This window comes from Culex pipiens, chromosome 3 (assembly GCF_016801865.2).
Source record: "Culex pipiens pallens isolate TS chromosome 3, TS_CPP_V2, whole genome shotgun sequence".
Classification (NCBI taxonomy): Eukaryota; Metazoa; Arthropoda; class Insecta; order Diptera; family Culicidae; genus Culex; species Culex pipiens.
Window position 1 is genome coordinate 35,861,026 of NC_068939.1, and position 24,466 is coordinate 35,885,491.

General features: G+C 36.3%; 1 protein-coding gene across 1 annotated transcript in view; it reads right to left on the reverse strand.

Moving 5' to 3' along the window:
* LOC120418872 (putative sodium-coupled neutral amino acid transporter 11) overlaps nt 1–12,652 on the reverse strand; it is a 70,562-nt gene extending 57,910 nt beyond the window's left edge. The window contains exon 1 of the mRNA XM_039581407.2: nt 11,805–12,652. Coding sequence (XP_039437341.1) covers nt 11,805–11,867 — 63 coding nt within the window. The 5' untranslated portion in view covers nt 11,868–12,652. The remainder of the gene's footprint in view (nt 1–11,804) is intronic.
* Nucleotides 12,653–24,466: the final 11,814 nt, after the last annotated feature.

The window sequence follows — 24,466 nt, forward strand, 5'->3', positions numbered from 1 at the left end:
CCGGGAGTTACGACCGATGTGTCTACTGCCGTAACAAGATAGAGGTTGATGGTTTTTGACCTCAGATCATATCCAGATAGTCTCAGGGAGGTTCAGGGGCTAGTCTATCAATGTGTGATGATATTCTGGGTGTTCTGTAGAGTCCCGGGAGTTAAGGCCGATGGATCTACCGTCGTAACAAGATAGAGGTCAGTGATTTTTGACCTCAGATCATATCCAGATAGCCTCAGGGAGGTCCGGGGACAAGTCTACCGGTATGCGGTGATGTTCTAGGTCTTCTGTAGAGTCCCGGGAGTTACGACCGATGTGTCTACTGCCGTAACAAGATAGAGGTTGATGGTTTTTGACCTCAGATCATATCCAGATAGTCTCAGGGAGGTTCAGGGGCTAGTCTATCAATGTGTGATTATGTTCTGGGTATTCTGTAGAGTCCCGGGATTAACGGCCGATGGATCTACCGCCGTAACAAGATAGAGGTCAGTGATTTTTGACCTCAGATCATATCCAGATAGCCTCAGGGAGGTTCGGGGACTAGTCTACCTGTAAAGTCTCGGGAGTAGGGTCCTCGGATCTCCCTGAGGCTATCCGGATATGAAAAGGGTCAAAATCATCGGCCTCTATCTTGTTACGGTGGTAGACCCATCGGACGTAACTCCCAGGACTCTTCAGAAGACCTAGAACATCACCACATATCGGTAGACTAGTCTCTGAACCTCCTTGAGGCTATCTGGATATGATCTGAGGTCAAAAATCACTGACCTCTATCTTGTTACGGCGGTAGACCCATCGGCCTTAACTCCCAGGACTCTACAGAAGACCTAGAACATCACCACATATCGGTAGACTAGTCCCCGGACCTCCCTGAGGCTATCCGGATATGATCTGAGGTCAAAAACCACTGACCTCTATCTTGTTACGGCGGTAGACCCACCGGCCTTAACTACCGGGACTCTACAGAAGACCTAGAACTTCACCACATACCGGTAGACTAGTCCCCGGACCTCCCTGAGGCTATCTGGATATGATCTGAGGTCAAAAATCACTGACCTCTATTTTGTTACGGCGGTAGACCCATCGGTTGTAACTCCCGGGACTCTTCAGAAGACCCTGAACATCACCACATATCGGTAAACTAGTCCTTGAACCTCCCTGAGGCTATCCGGATATGATCTGAGGTCAAAAACCAAAGTCACAATAGCCTACCTCATACTTGTACGGCGGTGAACACATAGGTCTTAACTTGAGGAAGTTTCGGATGGCCTAGAACATCGTAAACCTTGTAAATTTGGTGTAGCTGTATAGCTGACTTCATAACGATTCCAAAACACTATAAATTTGTATAGTTAAGATGATTTTTTACAAAAATATAGGCCATGTCTCCCATATAGCCAAAATCCCATAAGCTCTGTACCTCGCATATGCGTGCTTCGCATAAGAAACCCCCATATAAGGTGCATATGCGAGGTTTAACTGTATCATTATTTAACTATTTCAAGCTATTTAGCTTCCTTTATTTGGAAGATAACAAAAGAATTTTCTAATTAATCAAAAGTTGCAGTCGCTTTCTATTTTGTTTTTTTTTTCAAATCTTAAGCCTTTCTATTGTTAATTGTTTCGTTTTTTTTTTTCATTTTGTTCTAACATTATTCATGATTTTATATTTAGTGTCAGTACAATCTGAAGTACAAAAAATTTCGCATAATTATCAATAAAGCGTTTAGATTTTTTTTAAGTTGATGACTGACTCCCAAAATTGAAAAATGTTCCAAAACTATATTAGGATTCTTCAAAAGTTAAACAAAAGGTAATTGAAAACATTTCGCTGTATTGTTTAAAATTTTTGATATGTTTATAATATCATGATGCCAAACATGATTCTAGGGGTCTGCTCAAAATTTATTTTCTATAAAACAGCACTCGGCTCGCATATTGAAAACTAAGAAATGCGTAACTTAGAATTGATCTCAGTTGAAAGGTTCTCCAAGCTCTAAATATAAAATAAAAATAAAAACGATGATTGAATTGTAATATCATGATGTTCTATTGCGTGAAAAGAAATCTTGAAATGATTGCAAAAAATTATCAAGATTTTAACATGATGTTTCGAAATAAATCCGCAATAGGTCGAAAGTGAAATTAGCTACGACCAAATCGGGACTATTGTGGTTATATGAAAATCAACATTTTTTTACATCAATCCTGTTTATTTGCAACTAACTATGGGATCCCAACCTAGAGCAAATATAAAAAATTCGGACAAAGTTTGTTCATCCGAAGCCACGAAAATCATGTGCGTATTATTTGTCAGCATCCCATCCCATCAACATTAATTGTAGTTTTTAAACTTTCGTTTTTGTATACTATTTGATTAACCATTTTCAGCATTTATTTCATCTTTGATTTGTATCTTTTTAAAGTCTGTAACCAATGTCAAATTCTCATATAAACTCATTATAAACATCACGAGTTATCGCGATTTTACGAAAAAAAGTTTTGAAAAAGTTACTTTTTGCGTTTCTCTTTGTTTCGTCGTCCGTGTCTGTCGCGGGTGACCATGAATGGCCATGATCGATGACGACCAACTTTTTCAAAACTTTTTTTTCGTAAAATCGCGATAACTCGTGATGTTTATAAGCAAAACCCTTATGTCTATATATCAAAATTTTTGTAATTGTCTGCTCTACAACTTTGTAGAACATTGTTACACTCTAAAAAATAACCCTGCAAAGTTAGAAAAAACACGAAATTTTAAAATGAAACATTTTGTTCTAGATGAAAAAATGACCCTTCTGGGACAATATGGATTCGAAAAGTACATTAAATTTCCCATAAAATGACATGTTCCAAAATTTTTTACAGTCGAGTAACGGAAAATGGAAGAATTTTTTAAACTTTTTTAGTGTTTTTTTGATGAAAAATACGTTTTTTCGGAATTCTGAGTACGCCATCAAATCGGGCGTCTAATTTTACACAAAAGTCCCTTTGACACCAAATTTCTATCTCATCACCGTTTCAGGCTGCAAATTATTGAAAAACACCTCTTTTTTCACATGTTCAAAAATGGAAGGTGTCGTACCGCCCCTCCGTCACGAGATATCAAAAAACGGACCTCGGATTCGTGATCAGGGACAAAAGTTACCCCTTAGGACAAAGTTTCACGCAAATCGAAGAGGGGTCGGGGCAACTGCTGTGTGAGTTGGCGGAGAATTACCCATATATATTGCGAAAAGAAATTGATTGCCATTTCAACTGTTTGATGAATCAAAATAAGCAAACAGAACAATTTTTTCTTAAGTTTGTGAAACAAATAAATCAGGCTAACGTTTGTTGAAAAAAACAAGAGCTTGATTCTCAAGTATTAACGCTGTGGCCAAATCCACTCTTTCCGAGTTCATAATGAACAGTTCTAAACGGATTAAATCTCAATTTTACGTGCGGCAAGTCTAATCCTCTTATGAAGTGCGGGAAAACCACTGAGTTTCTCGATTCCACCGCGGTGGCTGCCTTTCGTCGCGTACAACCCACACGTAGAAAGGACCTTCTCTTTGAGGCAACACGATTGCATGGCTAACGAGCTGCCACAACCAGGCGGACGCACCGATCCCGGTGAGACGACGACGACAGTTTAGCACGTAATCAATAATTTAATTGAGCATGAGCGTGGCACATGGCACATAACAATTCCTCACACCCCCGCAATCGTCATTACCAACGACGAAACGAAACGGTTCGAACACTGTGCGGCCAGGAATTCCAGAGTGCGTGGCCAAAATACCTTACCCAACTCCGCCGCAAGGTCTGTGCTGCTTCATTGACAGCACATTCTTTTCGGCAGCTTCCGTAGACCTTCGTCAAATGTCATGGTGTCGAATTCCTTATTTCTTGTGGTTTTGGTATTGACGGGGAAATTCTTTTCCCTGGCATTCTTCCTTATTGTGCACTGTGGAAATATTTAAATAAGTAAATTCTTGGTATTCATGGTTTATTTTGACAGACTAAAACTTTTTACCCTGCCCCGATGGTAACTCGCGACTCATTGATGAAAACGTTGTCGCTGGCCGAAACTTTTGAACGCCACCCCCGCACGCCTCCACCTTTTATTGGGTACTTCGAGATCAAAGGCCACTGAAATCGAATCCCTTTTTGGCCACATCAGCGCTGCGCACCGTGAGGTCATCATTCGCTCTGGTGTGCTCGTGTGAGGAAAAATAAAACCCCGGAAACCGTTGGAGCGCGTTCGACGGGAAAAATCCCATCAGGTATCGCTCTTTTTTTGTCGCTGCTTCTGCTGTGGCTTCTTTACCACCTTTCGCTAACGGAAAATGCCACAGACTCCCATTTCACGGTTGATTTGCCAGATGATGGGGGCTTCGTGGAAATCGTATTTATGTAGCGTGAATGGTCCTTTTTGTACCATCTGTTTTGAAACACAAACCCGCTGGAAAAAGTATTTCAATCACTTTTTTTAAATATGTTAGGTATTCATGTGTTTTCAGGTATAATGGAAGCTAGAGGTGAAATATTTCTGAAAAATAATGTTCAATTTTAATGACTTCTTCTAAGATTCGTGAGCTACGGGAATTGTTTATTAAAGATTTCCTACGCCAAAGAAGGTCAAACACATTAAACTATTTTCGAATTATAATATTTTGAATAACTTCCTAATTCAAAATGCAGTTAATAACCCAAAAGTATTCACCAAAATAGAATTTATAGAAAAACAGATGAAATAAAAGTTTACGTAACTTTTCGTTTCTGGTGTGCTATCTTGTGACAAAGAACATTTTGGTAAAAATGAGCTTAAGATGACGTTTTGGAGCAATTCTCTGAAATTTCTGTCATTATTTTTTTGTATTTTTTAATCCCGCTGAAACATTTTTGGTGCTTTTAGTCTGCCCAAAGAAGCCATTTTGCATCATTAGTTTGTCAATATGATTTTTCATACAAATTTGGCAGCTGTCCATACAAAAATGACATAAGAAAATTCAAAAATCTGTTTCTATTGAAGAATTTTTTGATCGATTTGGTGTCTTCGGCAAAGTTGTAGGTATGGATAAGGCTACACGGTAAACAAAATTTGGTTCTTTTTTTGTTTAACTTTTCGTCACTGAAACTAGATTTGCAAAAAAATACTACTTTTATATTTTTTTCTATTTTTGATATATTTTGGGGGACATCAAATCAAACACGAAACATTCTTGAAATTTTCCGATCTTTTTGAAAACAATATTTTCAAAAAATTTAAATCAAGACTAACATTTCAAGAGGGTGTTATATTGAATATGAGGCCCTTTCGAAGTGTTAGTCTTAATTTATTTATTTTTTTGAAAATATTGTTTTCGAAAAGATCGTAAAATTTCAAGAGTGTTTCATATTTTAACATTATCAACAATGTTCAAGAAAACAAAAATTAGAGAATTTTCTCAGCTTTTCAAAACAAAATTTTTCAAGAGTGGGCAAACATGGACACTAACTGCGAATATTTAAAAAAGTTACCTTAAAATGGCTATAACTTGAAAGCGGTTCACTTTATCCAAATTTCAGTAAAGTACTCTTAGATTGCAAATTGGATTTGATATCAAAAATGAAGCTGAAAAATTTTTGCGGCCAATATTTTGATTTTTTTAAAATCAATATTTATTCAAAATTAAAACTCAGTGAAAGATTTTTTGCTCGTTTTGCAAATTTCTGGAAAGTTTTTATTTGATGTCCCCTAGAACATATCAGAAAAAATATTGTTTTTTTGAAAATCAAGTCTTAGTGACAAAAAAGTGAAATTAAAAATTACTTTTAACATTTTTTACCGTGTATCATTTTTTTCAGTGTATTCCTTTGCCGAAGACACCAAATCGATTAAAAAATTACTTCAAAAGATACAGATTTTTGAATTTTCACATATCACTTTTGTATGGACAGCTGCCAAATTTGTATGGAATATTCTATGGACAAACTAATGATGTAAATTGGCTTCTTTGGGCATACGAAAGGTGCCAAAAAAATTTAAGCCATATTTACAATACAAAAAAAAATAAGGAAAAAGACCGATTTCGTAGAGAACTGCTCTTTGATAAAATTTAAAAATAAACTAAAAGCGGCTTTACTTGGGCTTTACACCAATCTAGGAAGATTGCTTCCGATTTCCTGATATCGCAATACGAATTCGAGGTTCATTTTCCGATATCTCTTCCCAAAGGGATGGTACGGTATAACCTCTTTAATTTTTTTAGCATTTATAAAAATAATTTGAAGCCAGAATAGTGATGAAATTTCAATTTTGAGCCCGATTTGATGGCTGACTAAAAATTCTGAAAAATTTTTCGTTATCTTACTGTAAAATATTTTAGGAAATGTAATTTTTTGTGAAATTCAATGTGCTTTTCAAATCTCCAATTACCTCGAAAAGTATTTTTTTGTTTGATTTTGAAATTTCGTGTTTTTTTTATTTCGTGGTTTATTTTTAGAGTGTAACAGTGTTCTACAAAGTTGTAGGGCAGAAATTACAAAAAAATGATGCTAAAAATTACAAAAAAATATGGACAATTGTCCACAAGGGTTTAAAATTTCCAAAAAAGTGTCCACGTGTTTTATGGATGGTCTCAAGCTGGTGTTGGATAGAAGCAAACAATTGGTTGGGTAAAATCCTTAAAACGATAATGTTCTCACATCCGGCGCAAACATCCATCGTCATCCTTCCGGAAGCTGCGAGTCACGCTCCAGAAAAAACCCATCTTTTTTCCTAGGACGACGTGACGGGAAAGATTTTGGTGCGTGCGTAAATGTGGCCTCGGTGATCACGGGACCAATCCATCATGTCAAGGAGCCTTTTTATTTTGATGGCAATGTTTTGCACCTTCTCGACCTTGTAATGTTCGCTCACCACGGGGGGGTAGGTCATCCGGATGATATCTGTCATAATTTTTCATTTCCTGTCAACGGGAATACAGACGGGTGAAGGGGTATCAAAAGAGCTTGTGGACAGTAAAAGATATGAAAAATTTAGATTTTTCTTGGATGTCTTTTAAAAACTTTACAAATTTTTGTTAGTTAAAAATCTTTTTGAAGAGCAAAAAGAATTATCTTGAAAAAAATAGGATTTATTGAAATTTCCTACTTTCCAAAACCATACTCCAGGAATAAACCATACATCACAAAGATTCGAAAAGCTTCTCAAACAACCATTAGGCAGCGTCCTCTTCGACGCGATGACGTCATCCCCAACTTCAAGTGTCGTATTTATTTAGAAAAAGTAAACTTTTCCGCACTTTTTCAGAGACCGGCCAAAGAGCTTCGGGCAAACATCCCCCTACAAGGAAACCATTTCACACGCACGTTGTTTACTCAAGAACAAGTGTCCCACAACAGTGAGGAAGTTGGGTGGCCAGTGGCGGGGGGTGTGGAAGTGCTAGTAAAGCAATTTGTAAACATTGTAACAAGAGTGTGGTGCTACTCGGTGGCTACGTGGAGAGCCATAGTCAGCTTGTTTAGTTGAGCTTTGTGGAGGCATTTTCTGGAAAAAAAAACATGATATGGAAGCTTTTTTTCTTTGATTTTTGTAACTTATTTTCTTGATCTGAGTTTTATTAGGTCTATTGTTGTTTCTTAAGCTTATTTTAATTAGCAAAGACTCCAATTTGACTTCCTTTCTTCCTAGTCCCAAAACCCTAACCTTTTGTGTTCCAAACAGCCCCAAACTTTGGGTCACGCGTGGTGCTGTGAATAAGTAACGACCCTTCTGCCGTATAGCCCCTGTCCGACCTTGTCTCCCCTGGTGCAGCTGGCCACCTAGAACGCTCTCGTGCCAAATCTGGTCCTGCGTCGCGACATTCCCGCTCTTCCCACGCACGCACAGCAGACTGACGCACGCCACGGGTACCCCCGTCTGACGGCATTCCACCGGTGGACATCCACACCAATTGCGTAAGCACCACCAACAACAACTACAACAACAGGTAAGGTGAGGTATTTTGAGGGAAAATTGCTTCCGGGGCCCGACGATATTTATAGGTAATTGAGCGCGAAATTTGTCACGCTCGGGAAAAGTGATTTCTTCGCCGGTTAATGAGGCACGCCGACCGACGCGTACCTGGAGATTGAGACAGGCTGAAGGCTGATGTCTTGAAAAGTGGCTTTTGCTGAACACTACGAGTTAAGTGGGTAAAGAATGACTCAGTGGATCAATTTTGAACAACAATTAAAATCAGGGATGAAATTGATTTTAATTTTATTTATGAACAATTTCAGCTCAATCAGGAATTGAGGAATTGACGACCTTTGGATTGCGAGTCCAACCGCCGCCAGCGATTTCAGCGGAGTAGGCTTGGTTTGGTGTGTTGTTTGTACTTATGGCATGGAGACAACTCCTACACCTGGAATGACTTAACGGCCTAACAACCAAGGCCGGGACCGACATTTTACTTCCTCATCCGATGGAAGGTTGCAGCAGATGGGAGTCGAACCCAGAAGCATCCGCTTACAAAGCGGACAGCGTAACCATTCGGCCACGCACTGCCATGTAGAGATATCCTAGGCATATATAAACCATTTTTGTGTATATCGAACCAATTGAAATCGAAAATAACACCTTAGAAGGACGTAAGGTATTTGCATATTTTTGTATTTTGTAATTTAAAAATTTCTGTATCTTGAAGCCGTTGCATCGTATCAAAATGTGGTCAAAGACAAACTTGTAAGAAATTGGATGGGCTTCCTGAAAAAAAATACACTGAAATAATAATACACGTCAAGTTTTAAGTTTAAAAGTTAAATTTTAAGGTGATGTCAGGATTGTTTTCGATCAAAATTTTTGAAGATTTAGCTTAAGATGTTACAAAAAGACTCACGAAAAATGCAAGATGGTATGTCTCTCCTAAAAAATACAAAAATCATTTCCTAAAACTGTTTTTTTGAAAAGTGGTCTAAACGTCAAAATTTTTAAAACCCTATAGTAGGAATCGATTTCCCAGACAATTTTACATAAAAGTCTCCACATTGACCATTGTTCTATGTCCAATCCTTGATCCAGCGGTTTTAAAAATAAAATTGTTGAAATAACAGATTTTTATGGGTTTTGGCAATTTGTATATGACGGACTTGATTATTCAGCTTCGTAAATATTTTTAACGGAAAGCTCGTCCAATTTCCCATAAGTTTGTCTTTGACAGCTTTTCAATTAGACTCGTTTTATTTTTTACGTAAGCTTATTTACTATGCAGGTTTCTACCACACTGAAAAATATTTTATTTTCAGTTATGAGCAAAATTGTATTAAAGCTTATATCTGTTTGCCCATACATCCAATTGAAATGCTGCCAAAGACAAACTTATGGGAAATTGGACGAGCTTTTCATTAAAAAAGTTCGAGTGTGAAAAATCAAGTCTGTCATATAGAAGTTGGCAAAACCACCAAAAACCATTTTTTCAACATTTTTATTTTTAAAACCACTGGATCTTCACAAGGGCTGGCCATAGGACAATGGTCATTATAGAGACTTTTATGTAAAATTGTCTGGGGAAACTATTCTCATTAAAGGATTTCAACAATTTTGGCGTTAAGACCACTTTTCAAAAAACCAGTTTTAGTAAATGATTTTTGTGTTTTTTTTATGAAAGACATACAATCCTGCATTTTTCGTGAGACTTTTTGTAGCATCTTAAGCTTTTTCCTTTCCTTAAAATTTAACTTTTAAACATTAAATTAAACATTAACTCTCATAAATGTGGCATGTATTTTTATTTCAGTGGATTTTTTTTTCGTCAAGCCCGTACAAGTTTGTCTTTGACCACTTTTTGATACGATGCAACGGCTTCGAGGTACAGAAATTTTTAAATTACATAATACATAAATATTGAAATAACTTATACCCTTGGCTAATGTCTTTTTTGAGTACAATTGTCTCCATATACACAAAAATGGCTTATATAGGTCTAGGATAAAATGTCTACTAAGTTTCATTGAAATCGGAGAGGGTGGGTACAAAAGTACTAGAAAAATTCTCGGTTTGAGCTGGAATTGCTCTAATGACACATATTGATAATACCTATAGCTATATATTTCTTTTTTTCATAAAAAATAAATGCTGTTGACATTTGGTCCATGCAAAATTTTCAATTGATTTGAGAGCTCCTGGAAAAATAAATAAAATGAACTCTAAACAAACATTCACATACACTGAAAAAAGAATTATGAATTTTGGAAGGATAATTTGCTAGTTTAATATTACCTCTTTTATGAGTAATATTACATAAAAATGTGAACCTAATGAAAATTCCCCAAAACCTGGTTAATATTCACCAGTTCCAATACTCATTTTTTTCAACACAAAATCGGTTTTCGGTGCACATACATGTAAATTAGTGGATTTTATTTAAAAAGCTACTGTCAAATATATTTAATTAAGATTGTTCATGAACATACTAATGAAGTGTGCACGAGAATACTTTATACCATTATTTGTATTTTTATAAAGTTTGTAATTTTTATTTCTTTTTAACATTCCAACGCCCAAGGCTACAAAAAAGTTGGAACGACCTCTTAAACTCAATGGTTCTCGGGCAGAACTCAACGAATCAAGATGATTCTTCTTTCCAGTGATTTGTTAGGATGTCTAGATGATTCTAGAACTTGGCAGAACTCAATTTGATCAAATCTGAAATTTCGCGGAGGTAGTTGTTTAAAAAAGGTGGAACGATGTTTTCGGTCGCAGAAATTACAGATTTCTTCAAATCAAGTTCTGCAAAATTTTAGGATCATCTAGACATTCTTACAAATCACTGAAAATAAGAATCGTCCCGATTGGTTGAGTAATGCCTGAGAACCAGCGAGTTGAAGTTACCGTTCCACCTTTTTTGGGAGGCTTGGGCGTCCGTGTAAGTTGGACATGCGTTGGGCGTTCCAGTGTTAAATCAGAATTTAAAATCCAGGATCGTCATTTTAAAGGGATATACCTTGAGCCAATGCCAAATTTCAACTGATTTTGTCTATCTAATTTTGAAATGGAACACGTAAATTAACGCAATCGTAAAAAAAAAACGTTGCAAGATTGACTCTCCTTTTTAATTAGCTTGATCAAATCTTTATGAAAAATTTCAAAGGTCAAACCAGTCAAACGCGACTATTTCAATGCAAGACTATTTTCAACACAGATGCTGTGTACAAAGAAAATAATGATAGTATTATTCAACAGGGAATGGTGACAGATTTTGTGTTTCAAAAAATATGTAATATTACATCCGAAACTGGTGAACTTTCATCAGTTTCTGAAGAATTTTAAACATGTTTTAGGTCAAATTACTCAAAAAAGAGGTAATATTCAACGAGCTAAATTTTCAACATTTCAAAAATCAACTTTTTTTATGCAAACTCTTTAATTAATCAAGTTTTTTAATCGACTTGAGAGTTGAATTCGAGCAATTGTTCGGAAAACACAATTGAATAAAACTAATATTTGTTTTGCCTTGTCCATGCACAAAGAAAGTCTCAAACTCCTTCAAATTCAACCACTTTAACCCACCCACACCTTTCAACGAACAGTACCCTACCCGCGCAATAATTACGTTACGCGCTTGATGTATAATGCCATGATGATATTATCAACGCCATCGCTCCGGCAACGCGGGAGATAACGGACGAACAATTCCGAAAGCTAATTACCATTAGCGACGACGGTTCCCCTTTCCCTTTGCTGGAAAATTCCCCGAATGTTGAATCCTTTTCATTTATCTTTTTTCATAAAGTGGGTATCAAATGAACAGAGTGGAAAATTCTTCCATACCACCAGCATGGGATGACATAAGATCGGGACTTACTTGTCTCTGCAGCATGTAGCTAAACTCCGACACGGTGTTCTTTTTGCCTCCACCTCCGTCCATGTTGGTGAAATCAGCAAACCTCGGGCAAGCTTGTTATTACAGACTGACCAGGTGAGGGTGATCCTTGCGATGGCCCTGCGGAGTGCGTCAAATTTCCCAAAGGACAAGTTGTTCAGTTCGCGTGCAAATGAGCTTGTTTTACAACCTTTTTTTTCCTCGTAGTCTACTGATGCTGGTCAAGCGGAGAAGTACTGACTCTGCTGATGGTCAACGTTGCTACAAAACAGCATTTAATTATCCCTTTTTGCTCTGCGAAGAAAAAAACTTTTCCTTGACCGTCGTCACCACCCCCTTAATGTGGGAAGAATTGGGAGGAAAGACCCAAACTTTGAACCACTTTTACTGCTGTTCTTTACTGCAGTATCAATCACGATATTCCAGAGATGTTACGAATTGGTGTTATGCGGCGGTCACATAACACTTGTATCCAATAACTTTTTCACAAACTTCCACCACAGAGCACTGATTTGATGCAGACAAATTACATTCGATTAGCTTGAACCACGATTAATCTCGACGAAATTGATAAATCTTGTTCCAGGTGAATGTTGTGTCTGCTTCTCGAACGGTGAAAACGACTTCGGATGAATGAAGATTGATTTGTATTTAGCAGCACTCTTTTTTTGTTTGGACCTTAGTGTATGTTTGTCTGTGCATGTGCTTGTGTGAGGAGGAGTGTAGGTGTGTGCCTAAGGGATGGGTAGAATCGTGCGGTGTGAATGAGAGTGTGTGGTCTGCAAGAAGTACCGAAAAACGCGTCCACACTCGCCAAGGTTCCACTGCAGTATGACACGAGGAAGACACTTTTCAGATCCACTGGACTGAAACGGTTGCGCTCCCGAAAGGACACTTGCTCTCCCTCGCTCTCCGGAGAAAGTCTCTTGCTCTCGAGGAAATATCTCCTCAAAAGGGGAGCCCACACATGTGGCTTGGAAAGCATCTTGTGTAGGTTTCTAAAAAGTCTAACTTTAACGAAATTTGTTATTTTTTCATTCTTGTAAATTAATTCAGAATTTAATCAACGAAATTGCATAAGTAATTTTCAAAACACTCTCTCAAAATATTACTCCGGACAACGTCTGTTGCTTTCCCAGCAACCTCCACCCACCACCACCCACCCACCATAAAAACAGATGCTGTCGTGCAAAGGTCGTTTGGCGAAGGAGCGAGGATGTCAACATAAACATTGGACCAACTCTCGGAGAGGAGCATCGGGAAAGCTTTGGGAGAGTGAGAGCGGAAAATTTGCAAAGAGAGCGTGGGAAAACTGTTACACTTGCGAAAAATGTTGATCTTGACATTCAAATCAGTGTGCCCTGCTGTCGCTCTCACCCCCGCGCCAGAAGTGTGCCTAGAAAATAGGTGCAATCAACAGGACGTGGAAGCGATTTATTTGGGGATGTGCAAGTTACGTTAATTTTTTTCATAGTTTCATTTTTTGATTGTTTTATTTATGACCTATTAAGAGCCTGCAAAGCATCTGTCCTCAACTCTGAAATAACACCTACCAACTACCAAATACTTAATAACGATCAGATCATAACAAACTTAAGGGGTTACAAACATGGGTAATTCTCTACCAACTCACATGAAATCGGGAAAAGTTGCCCCGACCCCTCTTCGATTTGCGTGAAACTTTGTCCTAAGGGGTAACTTTTGTCCCTGATCACGAATCCGAAGTCCTATTTTTGATATCCCGTGACGGAGGGGCGGCACGACCCCTTCCATTTTTGAACATGCGAAAAAAGAGGTGTTTTTCAATAATTTGCAGCCTGAAATGGTGATGAGATAGAAATTTGGTGTCAAAGGGACTTTTATGTAAAATTAGACGCCCGATTTGATGGCGTACTCAGAATTTCGAAAAAACTTATTTTTCATCGAAAAAAAAACTTTAAAAAAGTTTTGAAAACTCTCCCATTTTCCGTTACTTGACTGTTAAAAAATTTGGAACATGTCATTTTATGGGAAATTTAATGTACTTTTCGAATCTACATTGTCCCAGAAGGGTCATTTTTTCATTTAGAACAAACATTTTCATTTTTAAATTTCGTGTTTTTTTAACTTTGCAGGGTTATTTTTTAGAGTGTAACAATGTTCTACAAGGTTGTAGAGCAGACAATTACAAAAAAATTGATATATAGACATAAGGGGTTTGCTTATAAACATCACGAGTTATCGCGATTTCACGAACATTTTTTTTTTTTTACTTTTTGCGTTTCTCTTTGTTTCGTCGTCCGTGTCTATCGCGGGTGACCATGAACGGCCATGATCGACGACGACCAACTTTTTCAAAGCTTTTTGCCTTCCTCACTGAGGTAAGGCTATAATCCTGCTCTAAAAATGAACTTCGTATAAAAACGTCGTAGACCCACCTTCATGTATACATATCGACTCAGAATCGAAAACTGAACAAATGTCTGTGTGTATGTGTGTGTGTATGTGTGTGTGTATGTGTGTGTGTATGTGTGTGTGTATGTATGTATGTGACCAACAAACTAGCTCATGTTTCTCGGCACTGGCTGAACCGATTTGACCCGAACTTGTTGCATTCGACTTGGTTTAGGGTCCCATAGATCGAGTTTTATACAGATTGAAGTTTCGATAAGTAGTTCAAAAGTTATGTATAAAAATGTGTTTTCACATATATTTGGATCTCACTTAACTGTATGTAAACTATGTCCGGGTCCATCATCCGAACCGTCGTTGGTTAGGTAATCAAAAGACCTTTCCAACGAATCCAAAACATTGAAGATCTGGCAACCCTGTCTCGAGATATGGCCACTTAAGTGATATTGATGCTCTTTTTGGAAGCAGGATCTCACTTAAATGTATGTTAACTATGTCCGGATCCACCATCCGACCCATCGTTGGTTAGATTATCAAAAAACCTTTCCAACGAGTCCAAAACATTGAAGATCTGGCAACCCTGTCTCGAGATATGGCCACTTAAGTGACATTTATGTACTTTTCTGAAGCCGGATCTCACTTAAATGTATGTAAACTATGTCCGGATCCACCATCCGACCCATTGTTGGTTAGGTTATCAAAATACCTTTCCAACGAGTCCAAAACATTGAAGATCTGGCAGCCCTGTCTCGAGATATGGCCACTTAAGTGACATTTATGTACTTTTTTGAAGCCGGATCTCACTTAAACGTATGTAAACTATGTCCGGATCCACCATCCGACCCATTGTTGGTTAGGTTATCAAAATACCTTTCCAACGAGTCCAAAACATTGAAGATCTGGCAGCCCTGTCTCGAGATATGGCCCCTTAAGTGATATTGATGTACTTTTTTGAAGCCGGATCTCACTTAAACGTATGTAAACTATGTCCGGATCCACCATCCAACCTATTGTTGGTTAGGTTATCAAAAGACCTTTCCAACGAGTCCAAAACATTGAAGATCTGGCAACCCTGTCTCGAGATATGGCCACTTAAGTGACATTTATGTAATTTTCTGAAGCCGGATCTCACTTAAATGTATGTAAACTATGTCCGGATCCACCATCCGACCCATTGTTGGTTATGTTATCAAAATACCTTTCCAACGAGTCCAAAACATTGAAGATCTGGCAGCCCTGTCTCGAGATATGGCCACTTAAGTGACATTTATGTACTTTTTTGAAGCCGGATCTCACTTAAATGTATGTAAACTTTGTCCGGATCGATCATCCGACCCATCGTTGGTTAGGTTATCAAAAAACCTTTCCAACGAGTCCAAAACATTTAAGATCTGGCAACCCTGTCTCGAGATATGGCCACTTAAGTGATATCCATGTACTTTTTGGAAGCCGGATCTAAAAAATAGATGAAACTTGTGTACAGCCATTGTTGTGAGGAAGGCTCCAACCACATAGGTGGATTAAGTTAGTTTTTCCGTAAAATCACGATAACTCGTGATGTTCGTAAGCAAACCCCTTATGTCTATATATCATTTTTTTATAATTGTCTGCTCTACAACTTTGTAAAACATTGTTACACTCTAAAAAATAACATTGCAAAGTTAGAAAAAACACGAAATTTTAAAATGAAAAATTAGCCAATACGCACCTCCCAAGAATAGGGATCAAGAAATGGTTTTACGAACAGCAAAACAAAGGGGAGGGAATGATTTTTTGGAACTTTTTCCACCATCTCTGGCTTGCTTTCGCTGCCGCTGTTGCCCAAGTTACTTTTTGCGTTTCTCTTTGTTTCGTCGTCCGTTTCTGTCGCGGGTGACGATGGACGGCCATGATCAACGACGACCAACTTTTTCAAAACATTTTTTCCTAAAATCGCGATAACTCGTGATGTTTATAAGCAAATCCCTTATGTAGAGGGTGTCGAGCAGGAATTCCCGGGTAATCGACCATTTTTGGACCTCTCGATTCCCGGGAACTTCTTTCGAGACTCCCGGGAAATTTCAAACTTATAAATATTGAAGCAAAATTATATAAACTAATAAGAAAAAAATAAAAATTCAAAATTGTTTAGAACATTGAATGTTCTATGATCGATGTTCAAGTTCGAATAAATCCATGCTACTCCTCATTTAAAACGTAACTTAATCCACCTTAGGGTGGTTGGTGCCTTCCTCACATTTAAAGGGTGCTATCCAAAATAAACACAAAAGGGCGATGTTTTTCAGTGTTTTATCAATTTGACTCATTATTCATACCACTAGATTGGATAGTCTTAATATTGCAGGGCACTTATATGCTTACACCTTATGATAGGGTAGCCAGATCCCCAATCCAATTCGTGTTTGTTGAAAAGGTCTTTTGATTACCTATCCAATGATAGGTCGCATGAGAGGTCCGGACAACGTTTTCATCAAAATATCTGAGATCCGGCCTCCAAAAAGTGCATGAATAACACTTAAGTGCTTATAACTTTTGATAGGGTTTCAGATTTTCAATGTCTTGGACGCGTTGGAAAGGTCTTCCAAATACCTTTCTGAAAATGTATAACATGACAGGTTTTCTTACAAAAACCACCCTTTTTACAATCTTTCGAACTTTAGTCAAAATTGTTTTTTTAGCATAACTTTTGAAGTACTTAACTTAACTGCATAATTTTTAATAGCGACTTACGGGACTCCAAGACGGATCGAATGAGGCCAAAACGGGCAAAATCGGTTCAGCCAGTCTCGAGATAATCAAGTGACAATTTTTTGATCAACATCCCACCACACACACAGACATTTGCTCAGAATTTGATTCTGAGTCGATAGGTATACATGAAGGTGGGTCTAGGAGGTCTAATTGAGAAGTTCATTTTTCGAGTGATTTTATAGCCTTTCCTCAGTAAGGTGAGGAAGGCAAAAAGCGCAAATTTTAACATGTCAAAAATTCCAATATCTTTAATTGAGAGAAGCCAAAAAATGTGGACCCCCAATTTAGCGCTTGTACCCCAGAAATGAAACTAAATGTGTTATTTTTAAACATTTTTTAAATCATTTCTAATAGGGAAAAGCCTTTTCAAGTTAAGTTCAATTTTCATATCTTCTCTCGAGCATAGCAATCCACATAATCTAGTTTTTTTGTGAACATTTGGGTTTTCATGATAATTGTAAATATTTCTTAATGAATACAGTTATTCATAAACGTGACAGAAAAAAACAGTTTAATTTGTTGTTTTGAGTCGTTTTTTATCATTATAAAAAAATCCCGGTACTGGGAAATTATATATTAGCAATATTAGTTATTTTTTTACACAAATCTAGTAACAAGTTTGTACAACTTTTGAAAAATCACTCAGTGTGAAATAAGATTCGTTAATATTTGAAACTACAATTTTGAGTCTTAAAATGCTCAAGAATCGATTTTGTATTTGCAGATTTATAAAAAATTAAAATGTTTTATATAGTTCCTCAAAATAATCAAAAATATCGTTTCATAGAATTAGTATGAATTAATTGAAACTGAATTCATTCAAGAAACAAATTTAATACTTCTCATTTCAACTTTTTGGAACAATTGGCATAGTCAAAAAAAACTCCCGGGTCCCGGGAAATGGCCAAATTCAACACTCGATTCCCGGAAAATTGAAAATCTCGAGAATCGTCACCCTTATGTTTGTATATAATGAAATGAATAATTTTGTTCTAAATGAAAAAGTGACCCTTCTGGGTCAATCTTAATTCGAAAAGAACAATTAATTTCCCTTAGAATGACATTTTCCAAAAAAAAAAATACAGTTGAGCAACGGAAAATGGCAGAGTTTTAAAAAATATTGTAGTGTTTTTTTTACGATGAAAAATACGTTTTTTTCGAAATGCTGAGTACGTCATCAAATCGGGCGTCCAATTTTACATTAAAGTCCCGTTGACACAAAGTTGCTATCACCGTGTCAAGCTGCAAATTATTGAAAATTTTCGCATGTTCGTTACGCATCGCGTAAAAAGAGGTTTCTCCATGTTTCTTATTCATCCAGTTTTAATTTTTTATAAGTTACAGCAATTTTACATATAAAGCTTCATTCATTAAGTACGTCACGCTAAAATCTGCCAAAATTTGGACTCACAATCCAGAGGTCGCCGGTTCGAATCCCGAGGCGGACGCAAAAATGCTAAGTGTAAATATAGGTATTCGGTGCCCTCTCCCCGTGCCCATACCTTCACACTTAGCAGACCCGGGAGGCGGAGTCTTGTCGCGAAAAGAACGATACACGCCTGTGGATCCGTTGACGAAACCGCAAGTTTTAAGAGGGCCACATTATAAGGTGTTACGTCGATTCCGTTTTTTTTTTTCATCAAGTGTTCAAGTGTTGTTTGTCTAGTTCAAATCAGCAATAAGCTTCAAAAATCGAAGAAAAACAAATCGAAGATAAACAAAACGCCTGCTCACTATGCTAGGTTTGACAATAATTTGACAATAATTACATATACAAAATACAGAGAAACCTGTTTTACGCGGTGGCGTTACGCTTTTTGTATCATAGATATCTCCTAAACCATAGAATATTTTTGCAAGCTTCTTAAAGCGTTTTGTAGATCTGAACAGAACCAACAAATTGCTTTGAATATTGCAAAAATGTGGTTCCAGAGAAATCGACAAATAAGAAAAACGTAACGCACCGCGTAAAAAGAGGATTCACTGTACGTTACTACAGACTATCGAGTTAAACAGACCAGCCAATCGATTCTGCCAAGTAATCCTGTTTTTTTTTTGCTGGGCGTAAAGAGCGTTTTGCTCTGTCAAACATTGACCAATCTGTAACTAGACATACTGTAGACGTTACGCATTCCGTCTTGATGGAGTCCGTTACCGAGCAAAAGCTCGTGAGAAGCTTTCATTGATGGAACGCAAGCTTTTAGTTGTTCCTCTTTCCACACCGTTTCATGTTGGCAATGCTTTGAGTATCTGGTTTGAGACAATATTTTTATCAATCTGTTAGATGCAATTTATGGTTTGACATACAAATAATAAATTGTTTTAAAAGGAATAACTAAAAATTGGGTTGATTTGTTTTCATCTACAAAATAAAATGAAAAGAATGACAAAATTTTGCGGGCATTGTTATTTTTATAATTGAATAAAAAGCTTAGTTTATTTTTACGCAATTTTTTAACTACCTTTTTATTAAAACTGGACAATTCATAATGGCATTGTTATTAGGGCTAAAAATGTCTTAAAATCTTCTGATTGCTCAAATAAGAGCTGTTAAACATAGACTGTATTTAGCAGTAACTGTGCTGATCTGTTCAAAGGTCTGAGGGAATGAGACTGATCTTGGGATGTTTTCCCTCAAGAAACTAAGTGAGCAGGACAAGTTTACTGACCTTTTACCTTCTGTTTGTGATCTGTGAGTACAAATATGTACAAATACATGTAACATAACTGTGGTAAAAACTCAACGAAAACAGTATAGTACAGAAGTTTCTGACTAGAATCTTAATCTTGTGTGTACACACAAGAGTATTTGCAGCGTACTTGAGGAATGTTTTGGTTTGCTGTTGTCAAACTATTTTGTTGTTGCTAAGAAGAGTTCTTGTAGAACTGCTAATACTTTTTGGTAATTGGGTTGTCGTGCGTGATTTTTATTTTTGCGTTATTCGGACCAAATTTACTTCATTTAGTATACAGAAAAACAAATAATATAGGTACTACAGAATAAAAAAAATGTGGATGGGCAGAATAGTCCAAAATAAATAGTTGCATAATTGTCTCATTGAATATAAGTAACCAATCGATTGTCATACTGTTCACGTCTACATATCACACACATTATTTTGAGCTCATAATTTTGCTCAGTACTGCCGAGGATGACTTCCTAAATACAACAATCAAAACAGTTTATCATTTTTCTTCGAATGGGCTCAAATCCTTATTCACCGCCTTAAAACCCGTTGATCGCAATGACGTCGCAGGCAAAGTGTAATTCCAACCTCATCGCGCAATGACCGGGCAACCATGACAGTGGGTAAATTGAGTAATTGCACCAATGATTGACTTCCCAGCCCACCTTTAATTGATATTTACCTGGTAGACCTGGACAGGAGCTGGCACTATCATAATGATGTGTTAAGAATCTCATTGTTTGTGTACATTGTATGAGCAGAAGGAGGGGTTTCAGTTTACCAACTAATTAGCTAGGGCTACGTTTTCCGCTAGCAGGACTTGGCAGGTGGGGGAAAGAAATGCATGCAAACTGTACGGATTTGTTTGCCCAATTTTGACGCCATCAGCAAACGCGGCTCGATTTGAAAGTCACGGAGCCAATGGTAATTGAGAACACGTGCGTAATCATCTCCCAGATTTGAAGAGCTTTCCCCCTGGAAGTCTTAGAGGTGGATGTACGTCATCAGCACTGGATTCGCGTCAAATCGCTGGCTCGCCGTCCGGTTCTTGGTGCGATGATCGCGGACGCCATCCTTGAGCGCAAATCTCAAGTATCCGCTTCACCAAAATAATTTGTAATGCCAACATCTAGCAAACGCGCACTTATGTACCCCCAGCAGGTTGAATAGCACCTCACCGTGGAAAAAAAAGTACCGATCATGGTCTTCTCTCTTCAGAGGTTTTTCTGGTTCTAAGACGGTGGTTTTTTCTTCACATCACCACAAAAGTGGATCCTCACCGCGATATTGGCCGCGTAATTGAGGTTTTGTCTGATTTTTTTTTTGTTTGTTTACTGACCAGAAGTCTGTACAAGTTCTTGACTTGGTGCTGTGAGGGTATCCGCGCCAGTTGATACATTGGAATATCCGAGGCACCGTGCAGCGTGCGCGTTAGAAGGAACTCAATACGTGGCATATTTTTCCTCGGTACACGCACCCAGCTGGTCGTGGTGCCTTAGTACAATGAGCCACCGCTGTTGTCTTCTCTATGGTGCCAAATGTGTGTAGGACCTTGACTGGACAAGATGGGCGATTTGTTCATTAGGTGCACACTTCCTGATTCATATGGGGTCTTGTTTTGAGTAACTAAAATATTTTTTTTTCTATATTTACATTTGCACAAATAATATTAAATCTTACACAAGTTTACGTTCTAAAGCTTTGTTCTGAAGTTTTAGATGATTTGATTTGATTGAAACTTCATACGTTTTATTTTTATTTGTCAAGTTTAAAAATCAAATGCATAACATTTATAATAAGAATTATCTGCAGCAAACCATTGCGAAACTGTACATAAAACTACCATACAGAAAATTCAAAGAATGTTTAAACATATTTCGGGGTCCAATTCAAGTCCAAATGATCTTTTGAATGTTTTAATAGGTTGAGCTTCACAATTCGACACGAATCGTCCTATTCACTGAACCTGAGTAAACGAGTTATATTCCGGTTTGCACGAAATTGAAACAATATGGTACACATATTTGGTTGGAAATCAGATTTTGATGAGGAAAAGGTGGATTGTAAATTTGGGAATATTATAAAATTAAATTGTATTGTTGCTTTTCTCCATAAATGTTGACGATTTTCCCATAAAAAATTTCAAGCAATTAGAGGGAGGGGTTCCCGTGGTCAAAATGAGGTAAAATTTGGAATTTTACCTAGAGATAAGTCAATCTTTGATTTCAGGAGGTAGGCCCGACAAAGCCCGGATTTGGACCACCCTAATGTACATTGAAAATTCAACAAAATTCCAAAGATTGTTGAATTATTCCTAACATGCTAAAAATGATTTGAAACGTAGGGAAATGCATTTTAAATTGCTCTCATTTGATTGCATTTAAAATTCCATTAAACATTTGAACTTTTAAAAAATGTGTATTTATTTGCCCCTTCAAGAACCCTTCAAAATTAAAAAAAATCAAGGAATTTAAATAAATGCGAAATTTATGAGAAATTGATAAAATTTAAAAATATTTAAAGTTCAAAAAATTTAGAAATTCGAATAATTTAGTAAAATTCGATATAGGCAAATTAGATAATAAAATCAATGAAATTAATAAAACAATTACCAAAATTAAAATTATTAAAATCAAGGAATTCAAGCTTACTTTACCAAATAAATAATTTTTGGTCGTAAGCAGTGGCACAGAACTCAAAAACTTATAAATTGAAGAAATAAAAAAAATCTGGAAATTTAAATCATTAAATGAAATTTGAATAATTTAATGAAATTTAAATAATTTAATACCTAAACTCCCAAGCTCGTGAACAAAGAGGAATTTGTATGGAAATTCCCTTTTTTCTCGAGCTTGCGAGTTTAGGTGTCAATGATTTTTAAATAATTTAATAAAATTTTGATAAATTAATAAAATTTAAAAAAAAAATTAAATAAATTAAGGAAATTTTAGTTATATAAAGAGAACTAAATAATTTAAATTTAAAATTCTTTGTGTAAATATGGGTATTCGGCGCCGTCGCTCCGTGCCATACTTTCATACACTTAGGAGCCCAGGGCGGCGAAGTCCTTGTAGATAAAAGGAAGACACTAGTGGTTGGTACTAGCGATGGTGGCCGACAGCTATAAAGTCAACTTCGTTTTTTTTTTAAATAATTTAATGAATTTAAATAATATAATGAAATTTAAATAGTTCAATAAGATCTAAGAAATTTTTGAATTGACAAAATTTAAGAAATTTAACTATTTTAGGTTGTTTCAAAAAATCAATAAAATTCAAGAAATTTCAAAACCAGCTTGAAAATTTTATTAAGTACTAAAAGTAATTCAAGCGTACTTTGTAAAGATTTGTAATGTTTGATTGTAAATTCAAAAAAATTCAATAATTTAATAGAGTTTAAGAAATAAAAAAAACATTAATGAAATCAAGATGTTAAAAAATATTCAAAATATTTCAACAAAAAGTAATTCAAGCACAGGGATGACAAGAAACATTAGAAGCTTATCGCGTAGTTTAAAATAACCTAGTTTCATTAAAAAAAGAGATAATAATATTTTAAAGCCTATTACAAAAAAAATGTGAAACATATAAAAAAATAAAAAAAAATGAGGATTTTAATAAAATCCAAGACTTTTAGAAAACTACAACGTAAAATATGAAAAATCCAAGAAATATAAAAAAAATATTATTAAATTCAAATGATTCAATTAAGTTTAAGAGTTTTGAAGAAATTAAGAAAGGCGTCACCCATAAAGTATGTCACACTCTAGGGGGGAGGGGGGGTCTGAGAAAGTGTGACATTGCGTGTTATAAGTATAGGAAAAGCGTGACAAAGGGGGAAGGGGTAAATTTTGGCTGATTTTAGCGTGACGTACTTTATGGATGAAGCCAAATTAAAAAAAAAATATTGAGTTCAAATATCCAGAGAAATTCTAGAAATTTTAAAAAATCTAGAAAATTTCGATATTTAAATAATTCAACAAAATATAAAATAAATGCAAGATCCAACAGATAAAATAAAAATGCATGCTCAATGCATCAGCAAAATGCTTGGCAGCCAATGAAAAAGTGTGTTTCCTTAAAATTTTCTATTTTAGGTATAATTATTTGGAGTTCAAATTCGCATTGCCTTATTTTCATTTTCAAATCCTATCAAAAATCGTTTTTTTTATTATTATGTGAAATTAATTTAGATTTTGTTTGACTTTATCATTTCTAACAAAAACGGTGCGTCGGTAAAAAAAAAATTATGCAATTGCGATTTTCGGCCAAAATTGGTATAAAACGGTACATGTCTCAAATTCATTAGAAAATACTTCAAATTTACTTTACCAAACCAGTCAAAAACATTAGAGAGCCTATATGGAGAGGCGAAATGTCACTCTCAGGGTTCCAATCGAACTGTCAAATCGGGGTTCCAATCGAGCAACAAGATCATGCAAGAACAAGGTTGGAATCAATTAAAAATAGTTTTGGCAAAAAAAACGAGACTTATAACAATTACAAGTATTGTAAAACTGTTGTTGATAATAATCTGGTAGTTCTTGTTATGTTTGTGCTTGTTCGGTATAAGAAAAGTGCCAGCACGAAAGAAAAACTACAAGTTTTTCAACCTTAAATTTGAATGACTTTGGGTGTTTGAAATTTCTCCCAGAACATTTCATTTCCCTATGTAGGTCCCTAAAAAACATGACATTCTAGAAAACTGAATCAGTTCATTGCCGTCAAAGGGTAATTAAATTCAACCAACTAAACATGGTTTCTTTATTAAGGTCGTTGCAAATATTTTTCAAAGTTTATTTCTTGATAGGTGCTA